Source organism: Dama dama, chromosome 29, assembly GCF_033118175.1.
Source record: "Dama dama isolate Ldn47 chromosome 29, ASM3311817v1, whole genome shotgun sequence".
NCBI classification, from domain to species: Eukaryota; Metazoa; Chordata; class Mammalia; order Artiodactyla; family Cervidae; genus Dama; species Dama dama.
Window position 1 is genome coordinate 17,264,181 of NC_083709.1, and position 19,850 is coordinate 17,284,030.

The 19,850-nt window shown below is 41.2% G+C and overlaps 1 protein-coding gene across 4 annotated transcripts in view; it reads right to left on the reverse strand.

Annotated features, from left to right (window-relative positions):
- The window catches only part of BLK (BLK proto-oncogene, Src family tyrosine kinase), a 51,306-nt gene that overhangs the window by 16,747 nt on the left and 14,709 nt on the right, over nt 1-19,850 (reverse strand). For 2 of the 4 annotated variants that reach the window (XM_061132179.1, XM_061132182.1), the window contains exons 1-2: nt 6,827-6,975; nt 1,950-2,058 (exon numbers count right to left, since the gene is read on the reverse strand). In XM_061132179.1, coding sequence (XP_060988162.1) covers nt 1,950-2,058; nt 6,827-6,894 — 177 coding nt within the window. In that variant the 5' untranslated portion in view covers nt 6,895-6,975. Of the gene's footprint in view, nt 1-1,949; nt 2,059-5,816; nt 6,116-6,826; nt 6,976-19,850 lie in introns of those variants that run through there. The other 2 variants (XM_061132181.1, XM_061132180.1) reach the window with 2 other exon arrangements.

Consider the following 19,850-nt stretch of genomic DNA (forward strand, 5'->3'; position numbering starts at 1 on the left):
AGATATGTACCCTGTAGAGAAAGTTTTATACAGGAATGCTCCTAGCCTCCCAAAAAATTAAATAAAAATTGTTGAAGTGTGGGAATCACTCTTTGACCAAAGACAGACAAATAGACAAACTGGTTGGAAAGTCATGCAATGAAATTCTGGACAACTCTAGGAGTTTGCCGCTATGGTCCCGCTCATTCACGTGGATAAAACCCACGTCTGTAACAGAGAGCAGAAACCCAGGTCTCCGGGCTTCCCTAGTAGCTAAGTGGTATAGAGTTGGTCTGCCAATGCAGGAAACACCTGTTCGATCCCTGATCTGGGAAGATCCCACATGCCGAGGAGCAACTAAGCCCATGTGCCACAACTACTGAGCCCGCGTGCCCTAGGACCTGTGCTCTGAAATGAGAGTCATCACCGTGAGAGGCTCGTGCACGACAACTAGGGAAGAGCTGAGCAGCAACGAAGACCCAGCACAGCCAACAGTAAACCAATAAATACACATTAAAAAAAAAGATCCCTCGTCTCAGACGAATATGTGCCATCTGATTCAAAGGGCAAAATCAAACTGAAGAGTGTATAGAAATGCATACATATGTGATCACACCAAAAAAGGGAGGTAAGAAATGATAAACACTCAGGCCAGTGAGAGCCGAGGTGACCAGGATGGACGGGGGCAGCAGACAGTCTCAACCGGTCACTCCTTGCTTCTGAGGATGAGGGGATGCTGCGCTGGGTGTTCATCTTGTTCTTACTTTCAACTTGATGTATGTGTTACAAAAATTCTTTTTGTACTCTATATTTATTGAACACAATTTTGAAGTAGCATTTTGCAAAATGGCATGGTTCCACTGAAAATATAAACACATAAATAGCACACAGGAAAGGGGTCTGGAGGCAGGAGCTCTGAAGTGAAAAATCCCGGTATCATTGGGCAGTGGGACAAATGAGTATTTATAATTTTTTTCCATAATTAATATATATTATGTGACTTTTTTAAAAAGTTAAAAACTTTCCAAACTCTAACACTTATTAGCAAGTAACAAACTCAATTTAAGTCAGAGTTTGCCCAGTGAATCATTCGTTCATTCAATAAACATTTCGTTATTTGCCAAGCCCTGCACTAAATTGGGACATAGATGGAGATTTCTCTAGAAAATGGGATTAGCAATCCCCTGTCCCCCAGCCACTTCAGGTCACTGTCAGAATAAAGCAATGGCCAGATGGATATACTGATGGGGGTAGAGAGATCTGGAGTGGGGGATCCAGGCATGACTCCCAGCTGCCCCAAATGAAAAGGGGGTAGGTGGCCAGGTGGGAAGAGACATGAATAGTCATCTAAAAGTGCATCTTTGGGGATGGTACCCTCAAATGGTGCTTTGTGAGCAGACCAGAACCATGAAGGGGACAATGATTTCCAGGAGCTTCTGGGCAGGGGTGGGGGCAGCAGATGTTGCTAAATGCTCCATACTCCCCCAGTTTCCTTTTTTCAAGTTGACATTTTTTTATTTCCTTTTCTGTTCAGGCTTCCCTTGCCCATTGAAAACTGGCTAAGAATCAACAGGTGGGCCCACCAGGCCTGGTCCTGCACTAAAGGCAATATGGTATTGCCTTCTATACCTGTATATACACTGCATATGGTCACAGCCCCATCAGAAAGGCATTCTGACTGTACCCATTTTACAGATGCAGACATTGAGGCATAGGTGAGGTAAGTAACCTGCTTCGAAGCACACAGCTAATAAATTTTGACTCAACAACCCGGCTGCTTAATCTTATAGTATGCCACCACCACGACTTGAGCCAGGGTGGCCGTGGGAGGGGGCCTGTTTGTCGGAGCCCTGAGTTATCTCGAGATGGTGCTGGCCCTGGCTGGAGGCAAGCAGCAGCCCTGGAGCCACACAGGTGGGCTTTGTGCTCCCGTCCCCCACCCTCTCCAGCTGGGCCCCCAGGTCACTCACCAGGGGCGGCAGTGGGGGCGGCTCTTTGCTCGGGGCGCTGGTCCTCACAGGGCTCCATCCACTCCTGCCCTTCTCCTTGACCTGCCTTTTGCTGCTCACCACTCCCATCCTGTCAGAGAGCACGCAGCAGATCAGCGATGTAAGTTTTCAGAACCTCTGTGCACAAGAGAACCCCTAAACCCCTTCCCGTGACCGATGACAAAGGTAGAGAGGGAGTAGCGGGGAGAGTGAGGTTAAAGTCAGAACACGGGTTCAGAAGGGGCTTGGGCGGGCTAAGCTTGTCTGCCATCTTTTTCCAAGAGCCGGAAGAGGTGGCCCAGAGAGGAGAGATGCCTGGGTTTAGGACTCAGAGATGGTCTGGTCTGAGGAAAGTGCCAGAAACCTGCTGGGGTGGACCCCAGGCCCTGGGGACGGGAGCCTTGCTATCTAGAAAGAGGTGACCGGCGCATCTGGCGGTCTGGGTTTCGGTCTTTACTTGGGAAGATGGCATCCCCCCTCTTGGACCATTAGAACATTCTGAGGTTCTTTCCAGCTCAGGTTTTCTGACGAGATGCTGTAATTTACAGCACAATGAGAGCTCGGGCACCTAAGGTCACTTCTCAGTAATATCCGGGAAACTTCTCTAGAGGCGAAGGAAATATGATCAAGATTTTTCTTGAATAAAGAGACTTCAGTGACAGATGTGGGAAAGGCCCCAGCATCCCCACCAAGTCGCCACCACCCTCACTCCAGGCGCAGCTGTTCAGCGAGAGCTTACTCTTGACCCAGAATTCACCTATCTCATATCATCCTTCAGTTCTCCAAAGTGAGTGCAAGTGGGAGCCTGCGATGGTAAATCGCTGGCTCCTGGTCAGACAGTTAACCAACACAGAGCCAGTCCGAGAGCCTGGGCTGACCCTAGACCACCACGCTCCAGCTCACAGCCGGCCCACCCCCACCAGGCAGATGCGGACGGAGGAAAGGGCTCCTGTCTGAAGGGTGTGTGGATGACTGCCACTGGATATACACCTCGTGTTCTAAGCTGCACCCCTTTCCCCACATCTCAGTGTCTTACAGTTAATGATGATTCGTAGGTAATTAGCAGCATTTCCCCCTCTCTCTTAGTGATACATAAACGCTAGCCCTCTGAGCAGTGGTGTCTTAGACTCAAAGAAACACCGTAAAGCATTTCTTTCAGAGAGTTAAAAGCACACCCCTCGTATTATTTCTCTTCAAAACCATCTTGAAAAAAGAAAAGACTATAATAATTGTGAATAATGGATAGAGAACCATTGTAACAAATAACCCACAGTATTTTTTTTAGTGTATTTCTCATACAGAACATTTGTAAACTATATTAGGAATTAGTACTAATTTTATTAGTACTATACTAATTACTAACTATTAGTAGTAATAATAATGTAAACTAATTACTAATTAGTTGTGGTTACTAATAATGTAAACAGCTCTGGTACTTCACATGTTTAAAGAATGACCCTCTTTTTCTTGTATTTGTGTGCGTGCTCAGTTGCCTCCGTCATGTCTGACTCTTTGTGACCCCATGGACCGTAGCCCGCCAGCCTGCCCAGTCCATGGGATTCTTCAGGCAGGAGTACTGGAGTGGGTTGCCATGCCCTCCTTCAGGGGATCTTCCCGACCCAGGGATTGAACCCTGGTCTCCTGCATTACAGGCGGATTATAGACCGCTGAGCCACCAGCAAAGCCCCTTTTTTGTATTTACTTGTAGTTAAGTAGTCTCTTTTGTTAGTTTAGGTCACCTGTAACATCAAATGGAATATAGTGCCAAAGTGACAGTGACCATTTCAGTTCTCAGAGATCTTCAGGTATCCACATTTTGGATAAGGGATAGTGGGTTTGTACTTGTAAGGGCTGCTGAATTTTACCAGGTGCCTATTTAATATCTATTAATATAGTAATTTTTCTTCTTTAATTTGTTGATGTAATGAATTATGTTGATAAATTTTTTTCTATTGCATTCTATTTATTTCTATTGCATTCTGGAGTAAAAGCTATTAGGTTGCAGTGCATTAGTGTTTTTAATACATGGTTAGATCCTATTTGTTAATATTTTATTTTGAATGAAAATCTATATTCCCAAGTGTGATTAGTCTATGAGGAATTAACATTAAGATGATGCTGGCTTCCTAACATACCAGGGAGCTGTTCACCTTTTTTCCTATAATCTTGAGTAATTTAAAAACACTGGGGCTATCTGTTCTTTAAAGGCTAAATGGAACTCAGCTGCTAAGTCCTCTGTTCCTGGGATTTTAAATAATAGATCTTTAAATAAATTTCCAATTTCTTCTATAAGAATTTGTCTCTTGCTATTTTTCCTCCTTCTTACACCATTTTGATAATTTATATGATTTATAAGAGATCTTTGATTTCCTTTACTTTTCAAATTCATTGCAATGAAGGTTTACATCATAATGTTTTGTAATTATTTTCATTTCTTCTCTTTCTTGATTATGGTTTATTTCTTGTTCCCAACAGCCATTAAAAGTACTTTCAATAAAAAGTATGATTTTTAATTGGATAAAATTATCTGAAAGTTTCTAAGACCAAATAAAGTTTTATACCAGCTTTAAAATTATGGAAAAGGAGAGTATAATCAAAATAACATGAAAGTGGAATAGGAATAGATGTATCACCAGTGAAACATAATAATAAGCATGCAAACAGATGCCAGTACATATGGAAATGGTGGCATATTAATTCAGTGGGGAGCTGAGGGTTTATTTTAATAAAAGGTATTGAGAAAATATCTATCTACTTAGAAGAAAGTGCAACTGGACCCCAATCTCACACCACATTAAAAATAAGTTCCAGGTATACTGAAAAAATATATTTAAAATTTTTTTAAAATTAAAAGTTTGGAAGAAAAATTAGGAGTCTAAAACGTATGACCCAGTCTTCTCTGGTGGCTCAGTGATAAAGAATCCACCTGCCAATGCAGGAGCCCCAGGAGATGCAGGTTTGATCCCTGGGTCAGGAAGATCCCCTGAAGAAGGAAAGGGCAACCCAGTCCAGTATTCTTGCCTGGGAACTCCAATGGACAGAAGAACCTGGAAGGCTACAGTCCATGAGGTTGCAAAGAATTAGATGCGACTTAGTGACTGAACGACAACAAGAATGACAGCAACAACATATGACTCAGAGCTGGAGATAACAATGAACCAAGATAGAGTAGCTGGAAACTAAGGATAAAAAGACATATTCATAACAAAAAGGCAAATTCATAAATGTTAAGGGTACTATACAGTAAAGGAAACCATCATGAAGTCAGTAGATGAGCAATAGATTGGGGGAAAGATTTGCAAACTGTATGGCAGACAAATGTCTATTTATAATATACACAGAGCTCATGAACATTGACAAGAAGTATGGGATTAGCATATAATCTACGCAATAGAAAAATTAGTAAAAATATAAATAGGCAATCCATCCAACACAAATGTGAATCACTAAATAGGCATGTGAAATGCTAAAATTACTTCCCAATTGGAAAATGCAAATCAGAGTATCAAGGAAACACTATATTACATCAATAAGATTGGGAAATAAATACAAGGAATGGTAATACCAATTGTTTATGATAAAGGGAAATTGTGTTTCTTACTTTTCTGGTACAAAAGTATTTATTATTGTTAATTCATCTGTTCTTTCTCACTCCTTTTCTAGGTTGAAAGCTTTATGAAGGCTGGGATTTTTGTATTATACATTGTTAAATCTAAATTACCAAAACAGTGCCTGGCATGGAATAAGTGCTTAATAAACATTTATTGAACAAATAAAATATTAAATATTACCAAAAGTTTAGAAAGCAATCTTTCAAGTTCTATTAAAATGAAAAAAAACTATACATACCTTTCGATTTACAATCCCTCTTCCAAGACTCTCATGGTACAATAAGACATCATTATACAGGAATGTGTAAGATATACATGCTTTATTGCAGCGATAGTTGGGGCAACAAAAAACAGAACATAAAAAACTTTGTAGCTGCTCACCAACTGTAAAGCCGGACTTTAAAAGTCTCTAAAATATGATACATCTATTAAAAAGAATGTGCTAGATCTTTACCAGCGAGGCTAAGAGGAATTTCTACTACAAATTGTTAGGTGAGAAGGGCAGGATGCAACGAAGCGGGTGAGGTTTACCCATATTCGGAAAAAACAAAAGAATGAGACAAGAAACCCGGGTATAGGGTTAGGGTTAGGTTTGGGAGGGTAAACACCAAGCTGTTTACTTTGGTTATTGGTGGGGAAGGTAGAGACAGAAAAGGAGGTAGAACACCCCCACCCCCAACATCCAACAGAAAGAAAAAGCAAATTTTAAAAAATGTGTGTGTGGGAGTGTGTAGGAGTGTTGATGCAAAGTAGGGCTCCAAAAAGATATTTCCTAAAATGTTAATATTGTTTATCTCAAATAATGGGACCTCATGTGACTTTTTAACCGCTTTCTAATGATTTTATATATTCCTTGAATTTTCTAACAGCAAGCATATCTTATTGGTACAAGTAGTAAAATGAAAAGAGACGTGAATGACTTCCTCAGCACCGGAGAGGGTGTAAGACCTGGACCAGGGTCAGCCCCAGCACTGGGAAACAACTCCCTGGGTCTCAGGCTTTTCCTCCTCCTTCCAGCCTCCTGGCTCAACGAAGGGTCAGCGGGCAGCAGCTTCTAGAATTTTCCCTACATGGACATCTAGTTCTGTGCCTGCCCAAATGACCAATCCTGTCTAGTCAACCCTATTGCCACCAGCTCTAAACTTTCTGTGCAAACCTTTCTGTCCACTTAAACAACAGAACTGAACAGCCACATAACTTGACAGGAAGTATGAACACAATTCCTCAGATCAAATCACCCCTACTTACACGCCCTTGTCCTTCAGCTCCTCAGCAGTGTGTATGCAGATGGTTTTCCATGGGTTTTCTAAATGCATGGGTTCTCTAGGGTCCCGCCGCCCCAGGGGCCCTGACTGGAGCCCGAGGTAATCAGGAGGGCTCGTGACAAGCACAGTCCTGTCCCGGGCTAGGGCTGCCGCCCTGCTGTGATGTTTTAGCAGTTTCAGGCTGGGTGGAGCCAGGAAACGCAGGGCCCATGCAGAAGGCCTAGGCAACATGTGCAGGTCCCAGGAGCTTCAGGGGGCTTTGCTGCACTCGGGGGATACTGGCCTCCTTCCAGCAGTGAAGGATGGATGGGAGAAGGGTATATGTGTATGTGTGAGAGCACACACATGTGCACGTGTGTGTGCATGTGACAGAGCAACCGTGCGTATGCTATGTGTGTGTGAGTAGTGCAGAGAGGGTGGGGAGTAGCAAGAGAAGGGGAAGGTTGGGGGGAGGCTCATGCTTGTTTATCTGGACCAGGTTAGACCCCCGTGCAGACCTTGACCGGAGCAGGGAGATCAACGTGGGCCCCAGGGGAGACGCTTGTAGTCTGAAACACAGACTCAACCTTAAAACTTTTTATTTACAGTTGCCAGCATTTCACAGGTTGAAAGGATTTGATAGAAGTGATTTATTGGATATTCATGTAGCATCCATAGGGTTTCCCAGGTGGCGCTAGTGGTGAAGAGCCCGCCTGCCAATGCAGGAGACATAAGAGATGCAGGTTCCATCCCTGGGTTGGGAAGATCCCCTGGAGAAGGGCATGGCAACCCACTCCAGTATTCTTGCCTAGAGAATCCTGTGGTCAGAGGAGCCTGGCGGGCTATGGTCCATAGGGTGGCAGAGTCGGACACAACTAAAGTGACTTCACACAGCACATAGTATCCATAGGGTGGCTACGATTATTCTCATTTCACTGCTGAGGATGGAGGGGCCAGGTGACTTGCTAAGATCACACTGAAGGTGACAGAGTCAGGCGCTAGAGGAGACCTCCCTGCCCAAAGAGGGTGCATGGGTGCCTTGCCTGGGGCTCTATCACCAGGGCTCACAGTTCGAGTTCTGACACCCCATCTTCATCTCTGTGGGGACTGCACCTGCCTCTGAAGCCCTCCAGCCCAGAGGAGAAGCCCTCCGAGACTGATGGAGAGGGGAGGTGTGGGATTCCAGGAAGAGCCTGGCACAGCAGTCTCCCTCCTCCCTGGTCCAGGGGAAGGGGGTGGTCCAAGCAAGCGACCAGTTGGCTGGGTGAACCTGGGCAAATCATCTCATCTTCTAGACTCAGTCTCCTCACCTATAAAATGGGGAAGTATGAAACTATTCCTCATTTTCATATATAAAGACTTTTTGAAAAAACATACTCAAAGATGAATGCCAAAAAAGTCAAACAATACACTTTCCTGTTTGGGGCCGAGGAGGCAGTTTTGTTTCTGCAGAATTAAACCAGGTTTCAATGCACTTTCTGCTTGCATCACCCTTCATCCTGGTCCTGGCATTGTGGAACACCATTTTTTTTTTTTTTTTTTAGTATGTTTCTAAATAAATACTGATAACCTGTCAATTGTCTTGCCTATTTGGAAAAACTTGGTCTATTTTTAGCCTTTCACAGATGTCTTTTAATCATGCGCTCACCCACAATTACAGGTGTAATTCCAGTGACTGTTTGTCTATTTGTGTAAAATTAGGGGAAAAGGCATCAAAACATGGAAACAGTTGTGCAAACACTATCACTCAGATGAAAGTGCTAATCCAGACAAGACGGGACCATTGGCACGCAGGTGGCAGTTCAGTCATCAGCTGACGTGCTCAAGTCCAAATTCAACATACGGAAGATGTTTGGGGAATGTTGACCCACACTGTGCAGCTCCCTAGGTTTCATAAAGGTCAGGGACCCAGGGCCTGAGCATAAGTCATACGGTCGTTATGCAGACCAAACCAGATGAAAGGACCAGAGCAGACAGGGTACTAAGTGAATCGTAACTGAAGGATGGCCTGGGTGACAGAGGACAGCTTCACGGTGCTCTGAGCTGGCCTGGGACCCCCTGAAGTTCCGAACCTTTCCTCTCGGGTTGAGGGCCCGGGTGGTCAGAGGGGACAGAGGCCAATGTGAATGGCGGGTTGCCACATGGCCCCAAAAGTGCTGGTGGCTCTGAGTCCCTCCACCTGCAATGGCTGCTCCAGAAGCAGGTTATTTGAGAGGCGGGAGGTTGATGTAGTGGGAAAATATCTTCTATTATATGAAGTCAACCCTGGAATGCACATGGTGGCAAGACAGAAAAATCATTTTGACGCTGGTTTACTTTTTTTAATTTTTAAGAACTGAGGTTCACAAAGTACAACGTTGCGGCCCTGGTTTACTCTTTTAAAGAGCAGGTACAGGACGTCCCTGGCAGCCCAGTGGGTAAGACTCTGCTTCCAATGCAGAGGATCTGGGTTCGACTCCTAGTTGGGGAACTAAGATCCCGCAGGCCTTGCAACAAAAAGATTTTTTAAATAGCAGGTACTCTCATGTGTTAAGTGGCCTTCCTGTGCCAGATACTGAGCCAGACACCCCACAAACACTGTCATGTTTGAGAGAGACCACAGAGCACCGAAGATAAGAATGCAGAGATCTGAACCCCAGTCTTGCTCCGTTCAACCTCTGTGTCCTTGGGAAAGTTGCTTAACATTGCTGTAATGGTTAGATGAGTTATTTCATGCTACTGGCACATCTTAGAACAGTGCGTGGCCCATAAGGTAAGAGCTTAATAAATACTTGACTGTTACTCCACATATACAAATATGTGAGACACCAGCCTCCCATTGGTGAGTTCCTTCCGTCCTTATGGAGTATTTGCCAACTTCTAAGGATTCCAAGTCCTGCCCCCCTCCGTGAATCCTCTAGTGCAATGCCCATTTCCTAGATGAGAAGAATACAATGATGGGCTTATGACTCTGAACTAAAAAGAGGCCAAAGAGCTTGAACTGAAACTTATTTTTTGAGTCTCATGTTCAGGATAACTCAACCTGAATGAAGGTACTTCACCTTGTGCATATCATTCCCTCCACTCGTGATCGTGAAACAACAAGTGTTTCACCATCACAAGTGTTCTAACAGTGCTGGCTCTTGGAAACTATATTCTTGTGTTCACTCAGTCACAGCCAACTGCGTACTGTGTCAGGCACACCAAGACACAGAGATGAAACAAGGAAGATGTCTGTCCTTGAGGGACGATAAGACGAGAGACGTACAATCAAGTCACGACAAGCGGGATACGCAGATGACGTTCTAAAGAGAGGTCTTGTGAGCTGAGCAAGAAGAAATCACTTCCACCTGTGAGAAAACACTAGGTAATCCTTAAAGGATGGTTCAGATATCATTTTTTAGATTGAAACTGTTTTGAATGAAAAAATTCAAAATATAAAGCATGAGTATAACGAACACCTCTATACACATCTCCCAGATTCACCAATTATCTTTAGATACTATTATTAATACTTATTTTATTTTTTCCTTTTTTGGCTACACTGCTCAGCATGTGGGATCTTAGTTTCCCAACCAAGAATCAACCACACCCTTTGCCCTGGAAGCACAGAGCACTAACCATTGGACCACCAGGGAAGGCCTAGAAATCATTTTCTTGATGGAAATACTTTAAGTATTTTAAGACAAATCATTTTTCAAAAGATTTAAACTTTAAAGTGAAATGAAACTCATGGCTTGAAACATGCTGTGCCACCTCCATACTCTGCACGCATCTCTAAAACATGGAGACATTTTTCTCATATAATCACAACGCCATTATCACACATAACAAAAGGAGCAGTAATTCTATGGTTTTATCTGACATCCAATCCATGATCAGTTTCCCCCAGTCGTCTCAAAACTGGCCTCCTGATGTTGGTCTGTCCTATTCAGGATTCAGACGAGCTTCGCACGTTGTGTGGGATGGCTGAGTCTCTTGGGTCACCTTCACTGGAGCGACCTCCCACCCCGCCCACCCTCGCCCCTTCGTGGGCTTGCTGCATGCCGTTGACTTGTCAGATCCAGACTGGTGCTCCTGTGGGATGCTCTGCTTTCCGCAGTTTGCTTCCTCATAATGGCTCACAACATGTTCCTCTATCTCCCTATGTCTCATTGCTGCTGTTGTTGTTCAGCCACCCAGTCACGTCCGACTCTTTGCGACCCCATGGACTGTGGCACACCAGGCCTCCCTGTCTCTCACCATCTTCTGAAGTTTGCCCAAGTTCATGTCCATTGAGCCGATGATGCCATCTAGCCATCTCATCCTCTTCTCCGTCTGCCCTCGATCTTTCACAGCATCAGGAACTTTTCCAGTGAGTCAGCTGTTCGCATCAGATGACCAAAATACTGGCGTTTCAGCTTCAGCGTCAGTCCTTCCAATGAGTATTCGGGGTTGACTTCCCTTGAGATTGACTGGTTTGATCTCCCTGCTGTCCAAGGGACTCTCAGGAGTCTCCTCCAGCACCACAATTCAAAAGCATCAATTCTTTGGCTCTCTGCCTTGTTTATAGCTCAGCTCTTACAACTGTACATGACCACTGGGAAGACCATAGCCTTGACCATACGGACCTTTGTTGGCAGAGTAATATCTCTGCTTTTCAACACACTGTCTAGGTTTGTCATACCTTTCCTGCCAAGAAACAAACGTCTTCTGATTTCATGGCTGCAGTCACCATCTGTAGTGATTTTAGAGCCCAAGAAGAGAAAATCTGTCACTACTTCCACCTTCTCCCCCTCTATTTGCCATGAGTTAATGGGACTGGATGCCGTGATCTTAATTTTTTTAATATTTAATTTTAAGCCAGCTCTTTCACTCTCCTCCTTTACCCTCATCAAGAGACTCTTTCGTTCCTCTTCGTCTTCTGCCAGTAGAGTGGTATCATCCACACGTCTGAGGTTGTTGGTGTTTCTCATACGTAGAACTAACTCTGCAGGATTCACTACACCCAGGTTCATCTTTTTCTGATAGGGATGCCTAAAAGGAGTGTCATGTGGAGGCTCATCTGTCAGGAGGCTCAAATATCCAGCTGCACTACTTCAGAGATGCTAAGATAGATCTGGGTTCAGGTGATGCCAGCCTGACCCTTTCATTGAAAAGCTCCTTATCAACATTTTCAGCTAATGGTTCCATGAGAGGCCACTGAATACTGATGCTTTAATTCCAGCATTCTTTCACACTTGTTAGTTGGGAGTTGAGAGAGTAAAGGATGAGGATGAGAGAACATCAGAAAAAATGCCATGAATAATTCCACCAGGATTAAGTAGTATCCGAATATGGAGAAATAGTGCTTTCCCAAAGAGATGGAGACAGAAACCTTGTTCAGAAAACAGCTTTTCCATTGGCTAGATTGTAGAGCATGTGATGGGATTAGTCAAGAAACCACAGTGAATGCCTTGTGCAATATTTTCAATACCAGTGGAATATCTGCTCAATGCTACCACAGGACCCACCTTTAGAATTGTAACTCCTGCCTCGGTATATCAGGGCTGCTGGGCGAGCTAGCAGTGGATTTGGACTTGTGTGTGCCCTTGGCCAAAGTGACCGCCAGCTTAGGCTCAGCGATGAGTAGACACACATGTGGCTATTTCAATTTTGTAAACTGAAAATGTTTCCACAGTGGAAATTCACTCCCCACAATGATAAATTTGATGGAAACTGTTTTCAAGTGGTGAAACGTTTAAGGGTGCTGAGCAAAACTTCAGGAAGGAAGACAGCATTTCTGTCAAAATGTGTTAAAATACAGATGCATGCTTACTGTGTCACCTACATTTGATTCTGCTGACATAGCAAAGCTTAAAATTTGTTAGGCAAATTATGTGGAAAAATGGCACCAGGATAATATTTAAATTCTTGTGATAATTACTAGCTTGCGAATAAAATTCTTTTATTTGGAGACACCATATACATGTGTTTAAAAAAACACAGTAGTGATAAGTAAAACATGCTGCCCATATGTCAAAATGAAAACAACTACTGGTATATTTGGTACTGATGGGACTGTGGACTTTAATCTACTTCTGTTTTGTTTCTTTTCTTCTTTGCATTGTTTTTATTACAAAATTAAATCATGAATTCACTACTTCCTAATGGAGTCAGCTATGATTTCTTAGCACAGTAGTTGCTTAACTTGCATGATCACAGCTGGGAGTTTGCAGACTCCTGAGTTCCAGCCCCAGCAGTTCTGACATGAAGGTCCAGCCTGGGGCCAAGTGTCTGCATTTTTAATTAGCTCCCTGACCATGCTGATGCAGACAAGTTCACCTACCCCACTTCATGAAGACTCTTTCTTTTATTTGGCTACACTTCCAGAGTATTACTTGCAAAAGGGATTTAAAGATAGTCCTGCAGACCTTCATAGTGAAGTTGCTCAGTCGTGTCCGACTCTGCGACCCCATGGACTGTAGCCAGCCAGGCTCCTCGGTCCATGGGATTTTCCAGGCAAGAATACGGGAGTGGGTTGCCATTTCCTTCTCCAGGGGATCTTCCTAACCCAAGGATCGAACCCGGGTCTCCCGGATTGCAGGCAGACCTTCATTTGAGTCCCTCATAACTTGACATACAGAACAGAAAGAGACTCACAGACTTAGAGAACGAACACGTGTTTTCTGGAGGAAAGGATGAGGGGGAAGGGATAATCAGGGAGTTTGGGATGGACACATACACACTGCTGTATTTAAAATGGGTAACCTAAAAAAATAAAAAATAAATAAAATAAAATGGGTAACCTACAAGAACCTACTGTAGAGTGCAGGGAGCTCTGCCGGGTGTTATGTGACAGTCTGGATGAGAGAGGAGTTTGCGGGAGAATGGATACATGTGTATGTGTGGCTGAGTCCCTTCACTCTTCACCCGAAACCATGACATTGTTTGTTAATCGGCTACACCCCAACACAAAAGTTCTAAAAAATAAGTAAAATCAAAAAACAGTCTCTCATAAATAATGCTTATAGTGTTCCTGCCACTGATCCTCTTTTCTTGAAAAGAAACATTTTTTGTCCTCCATACACATATTCTTTCCATATTAATATATTTCTATATAGTTTTTGGACATGGGGGAAATAACTTCCCTTTCTACAAAAACAGCCAGCATGACTCTGATACTTGCCAATTGGCAAAGCATTTTCACATGTGTTTCTCAGGAGCCTCAGAACAAGCCTGTGAGCGGAATCCTCACTTCCATCCTCCGGAGGCTGAAGACAGAGGGGAGAAGCAGAAGAAACCGAACAGGGATTTGAGTCTCGTCTCTGACGTGAAGCCGTGTCCTCTCATGCTGAGGCTCACAGCTGTGTTCCCAAATGCACATCTGTTCACAGCCTGAATTTCTTTCTCATTATCCATCATCGGTCCTCGACAGCCTCCTCTCCAATGTTTATTAAGCACAACTCAGAAGTGGAATTGGTAAACAGAAAGGAGACTTGTGCAGAGAAGCACCTCCACAGGTTTCAGGGGGTGGTGGGACACTTGGACTGAAAAAGCTGGCTCTATTTTATGCTTGCAAACAGGAATTTGAGAAAGGTAAAGACAGCAAAAAAGAAAGAAAAAAAGGTTTTAGGCCCCTGACATTTTGGGGGCTAACTGTAATAATGTTGCAGTTATTGTAATTATCTGTAATAATCGACAGACATGGATTGACAGGCACAGAGATCTAAAGTCAACTTATTAAAACTCTTTGTCGTAGGGTTTGCCCATCAAATGGGAGAGTGAATACTGACACAGAATGCCTGTGTTCCTTCCTGCTCAAAGTCAGACACATTGCCATGGGCTTTACATGTAGTGCGTCTAGTATTGACAGTAGACACACTCCTTCCCATTTTATAGATGAAGAAGCTGAGGCTCACTGATGTCTAAAGACTTGATTAAGACCATATAGTGAGTCACAGACTGATACTTAAAAATCAGTCCTATAGCTTCGAAATCTAGCTGATTCTACTCTGTCCCAAAGTATGTGAAGTAATGAAAATAGGACACTGGAGTAATGTAAATGGCATCTGTGAAAAATGTGAAACTGATTAGAAAATTCAGTAATAAGCAATAAACAAGTAAAAGTAGATTATGATAGGATTTTAGAACAAGATGAGGACCTTGGAAATTGTAGACATAGCAATAGAAAAAGAAACTAAAGTGAAGCTTTAAATAAAAAAAGAGATAAAAGTGGAAAAAGAGCAAGCACAGTGACCGGTGAGACAGTATTATGTGGTCAAAAAACATGTCACTGGATTATCAGAAAAGGGATAGAAGAGAAAAAAATTTGAAGAAGTGAAAGATGGAAATTCCAAATTTGATGAAAACTATAAACTCAAGTATTCGAGAAAATCACTCAACCTCATGGATGAAGAAAACCACATCAAGTTATATCATGATCAAATTGCTGAAAACTGGTGATAATGAAAAAATCCTAAAAACTGCTAAAAAAGATACATTATCTTTTTAGAAAAACACTGTAGGAGAAAATCTTTGTGACTTTGACAGGCAAAAAATCTTTTAGAACATAAAAGCATGAACTATGAAAGGAAAATTTGATATATTCGAGTTTTTCAAAATTAAGAATGTCTGCACTTTAAAAGACACCATTAAGGAAATGAAGAGGTAAACCACAGACTGGGGAAAATATCTGAAAAACATGTATCTGATGTGAGAATATATAAATAACTTTTTCAGCTCAATAAAAGAAGACAAAAATTCAACTTAAATAGTTGAACAAAGAAGATATTACATGATTGGCAAACAAGCACATGAAAAGGCGCTCAACATTATCCATCATTAGAGAAAATGGTGGTTAAAATCACCAAGAGATACCCCTACATACCCTCCAGAATGGCTGCTGCTAAAAGACCAACCAAAGCAAGTGTTGGGCGGGCTTTGGGGAAGCTGCAGCTCTCACACAACGTTGAATGCTGACAGCAAAGTGAAATGGAAAAGAAACTTGGGAAACCAGCTTGGGAGCCTCTATTCTCTGATCCAAGATCTCATTTCTAGTTATTTATCAAACATCAGTGGACACATCTAACACAAAAGCTTGTGGGCATACACTCCTAGCAGCTTAACTCATTAGCTCCCACTGGAAACAACACCAAGGTCCATTACCTGATAAATGGATTTCAAAAATGCAGCTGTGATTGATCACTCTAGCTATACTAGCATGGTGAACTTCCAGGGCACCGTGCCAAGAGAAAGAAACAAAACACAAAGAATATATACTGTCTGATTCTATACACAGCCCTCTCATATCCATGGGGATTTGATTCCAGGAGTCCCCACATTTGCTAAAATACCTCCTTGTTCTCAAGGTCACAGTCTGCCCTTCATATTTACAGTTTTTGTATTTACAGATTGAACCAACCACAAGTGAAACTTTCAATAAAGAAGAGAGGGTACAGGTGGGAGGCGGGGAAGGAAGGGCTTCTGCATCTTTCATAGTGGGACTTGATATAATTAGCCCAGAGATATATTTAAAATCAAAGTGTTGGTCTTCTTTAAAGTTACAAAGGTGACGAAAAGGAGATTTAAAAACAAACACCGTTAGCATCCCTTATTCCTGGGATGATAGAGGGAGGGGGTGGGACAAATTTTTATTTTTCAGTTTAGACCCTTTGGAGCTTTCCACATTTTAAGAAATAATGTTTATGGGTAACTTATACAGTGATAAAATCTAACTCAGCAAATGAATGGGTAGACAAATAAATTAGGAAAAGAATAAAAGACTTAACTGACCAAAAATGCCTGGAATGCATTATTGTTAGGTGAAAGAGTTTATTGCAGAATACTTTGTATAAAATAATTGTGGGAAAGAAAAAAAGGGGAGTATATAAAATATATTTGCAAATGAAAAAAAAATGCCTGAAAGCCCTTTGGTATAAAATAAACTGCCAGCAAGGCTGTTTCTGGAGAGTGAAATTCACGAACAAAAAAGACCTTACATTTTTACTTTACATACTTTAATGCGGTTTGTATTAAACATAGAAGGATATGCTTAAGTACGTAATACCATTAAATGGTGGTGGTGGTGGTGGTTTAGTCGCTCAGTCGTGTCCGACTCTTGTGACCCCATGGACTGTAGCCTGCCAGGCTCCTCTGTCCACGGGATTCTCCAGGCAATAATACTGGAGTGGGTTGTCATTTCCTTCTCAAAAATACCATTAAATATTGTTTTTTAAATGTGAAGTTAAAAAAAATGAATTGGCATTTACCCTAAAAAAATGGGACACGTGCCCCTGGGCAACATTCTAAAGGATGAAAGAGGTGACGGAATTCTATCCTTTATGGGTTCAGGCCATGCTTGGAGGAGCTGGCCTCCTCTGATGAATCACATTAATATTTCCGCATGTAATTTGCTTGCAGTTATAGGAAATTCAGAAAGTAGAGAGGAAGATAAGATTTACTTACAGCACCATTATTTAGAGATAACCACTGTTAGTTAACATTCTGGTATGCTGTTTTCCATTGGCATTTTTTTAAAAACGCAAAACTGGGATCATTATCTACATCCGGTTCTGTGACCTGTTTTTAAGACTGTATCATGGCTACATTTTCCTGTCATTTATCCCCTTTGTTGCATCACATGCAGGGCTGTGGGGCTCCTTATTGGAAGGTGGTAGCATACTTACTTTACCTATTCCTCTGCTTCCATGCCCAAGCTACTTCCATTTTTTTAGTATCAGAAATAATGCTGGAAAGATGTCCTTTGCTCATATACCCTACTCTTGTTCAAGTTCCCCGTTAATCTTGGTTGAGGTTAAAAATCCTAGAAGTGGGATTGCTGGGCTCAAAAGCATAATATGTTTAAGTCTTTTGATATATGTTTTGCCAAATTGTCCTTCAGGCATTTTCACACAACTGGATATATGTGTTTCCCTGTACTTTCTCTACAAAAGGTTATTGTTCTTTTTATACTTACTAAGTTAATTTATTTAAAAAGTTCTCTTTTACTTTTTAATCTAATTTTTTTGTTTCATTGCTGTCGTTCAGTCACTCGGTCGTGTCTGACTCTTTGCAACTCCCTGGACTAAGTAAGTAATATACACATGTTAAAAATCAGAAAATTAAGCTCTATATAAAGAAAAAAATTAAAAAGACTCAAAATCTCACCACGTATGAAAAAACACTATGAACACTTTAACACTTTGGTGATGAATTTCCAGAGCTTTCATATTTGCATATACCCTTAAGAAAATGGAACCAGACTGTTTATGCAGTATAATAACATGGTTATTTCAGTAAACAGTACAGTGTAAACTATATATACATAAGTATGATTTGGGAACCAATATTATTAATTGCATGCCATCTACAGACAACATTAATGTATTTAATCACTATTGCTCAAATAAGTTATTTTCAATGTTTCATTACTATAAATAAACCTGTAGTAAGCATCCTTATAGGATAAATGTTTAGTTGTTTGTCCAATATTTTTAAAGCTATATTTCTATAAGTGGAATTATGAAGTCAAAGAAGATGCATATTTTTAAGGATCTTGAACTCTGATACTAAATTAATTTCTGCAAAGATGAATTTATATTCTCACAGCAATGAAGAAAGCTCATTTCCCTTGGTCTTTGTCAAGAGCTTTTATCAAGTTACAAACCTTTGCCAATCCTCTAAGTGAAAAGCAACATGGCTTTAATTTACTTTTCTATGAATATTTATCATGTATTTATCAACCACTTGTGTTTCTCATGTGATGAATTGGTTGTCCACATTCTCTGCTTATTTTTACATTGAGGAGTTTATAATTTTTCCTAATTACATATAGGAACTCTTTATATCATAGATATGTTTAATTTATATATTAATTTGTCAAATATATTCTAAATACTTTTCTCATTTTATCTTTTGCTTCTTAATTTTGTTTACAGTATTCACTGTGCACAAAAGATTATCATCTTTATCTTGTCAGTTTACTAATCTTTCTTACCAATCTTTGCTCTTGGTGTTCCCTCTCAGAAATATCTTCCCCAACCTAAGATTATAGATGTATACACCTACATATATATTTATTAATTTTCACTATTAGTTTTTTCACAATATTTTATATGCATAAAAAACTCAGAAACAAATGTAACAGCACTAACATCAAACACGTATTAATATTTTGTCACATTTACTTTGGTTCTCTTTTTCTTCCTCTCTCTTTTTATGTCACCAGTATTACTAAAGCTTGATCATAATTTTCTCCTTTCTTTGTCTCCAAAGTCATCATTATATTGAAGTGACTGGGTGTTATTACCACATATGATATTGTACATTTATGATATACAAATAAATAGCCACAAGCAATATATACTTTTGTATGTTTTGCCAAAAATGGCCTCATAATGCAAGTAACGTTTTTGAAATTTGCTTTTTTTTTACCCAAACTTATTCTTGTAGTTTATTTATTTTGCTATACAGATCTCTAATTCTTCTATTTTTAAAAAATCTTATTCCATTAAGTGAATAAACCATATCTTATTTGTCCCTTTAGTCAATTTTTGCTAAGGAGCAATTGAGTTGTCTCCTCTTTTTCATGGTGACAGAGTCCACGGTGAGGAGCCCATGTACCTCCAGGGTACTGGGAGGACCCACAGGTCTATAGAGTGAGATCCTTCAGTTTGGCTCTGGAGTTCCAAAACTGTCTCCAAGGTACCCAGTTGTCCTCCTCCCAGCAATACCCAAGAATCCTCATTTCCCCACATGCTTGCCAAAACCAGTGTTATGAGACATTGCTTTTTGCTAATCCCATGGGTAATAAATGGAATCTTTTTGTTATTTGTTTTTTCTTGATTACTTTTGAGATGTTTATTGATTTATGTGGGTTTTCCCCTCTGTGGATGGCCCATTCATATCCTTTGACCATTTAGAAAAATTGTAGTTTTCTTTTTTAAAAAAGAACTCATTTATTTTCAGTTATTATTGATTTTCTTTTCTACCATGGAAACTATTTGCAAATCGATGAAACTTTGCTCTGGTCTGTAACCAAGATATGTTCAAAAGGATTTGAAGCAACGCACATGAAGACAACTGCCAGA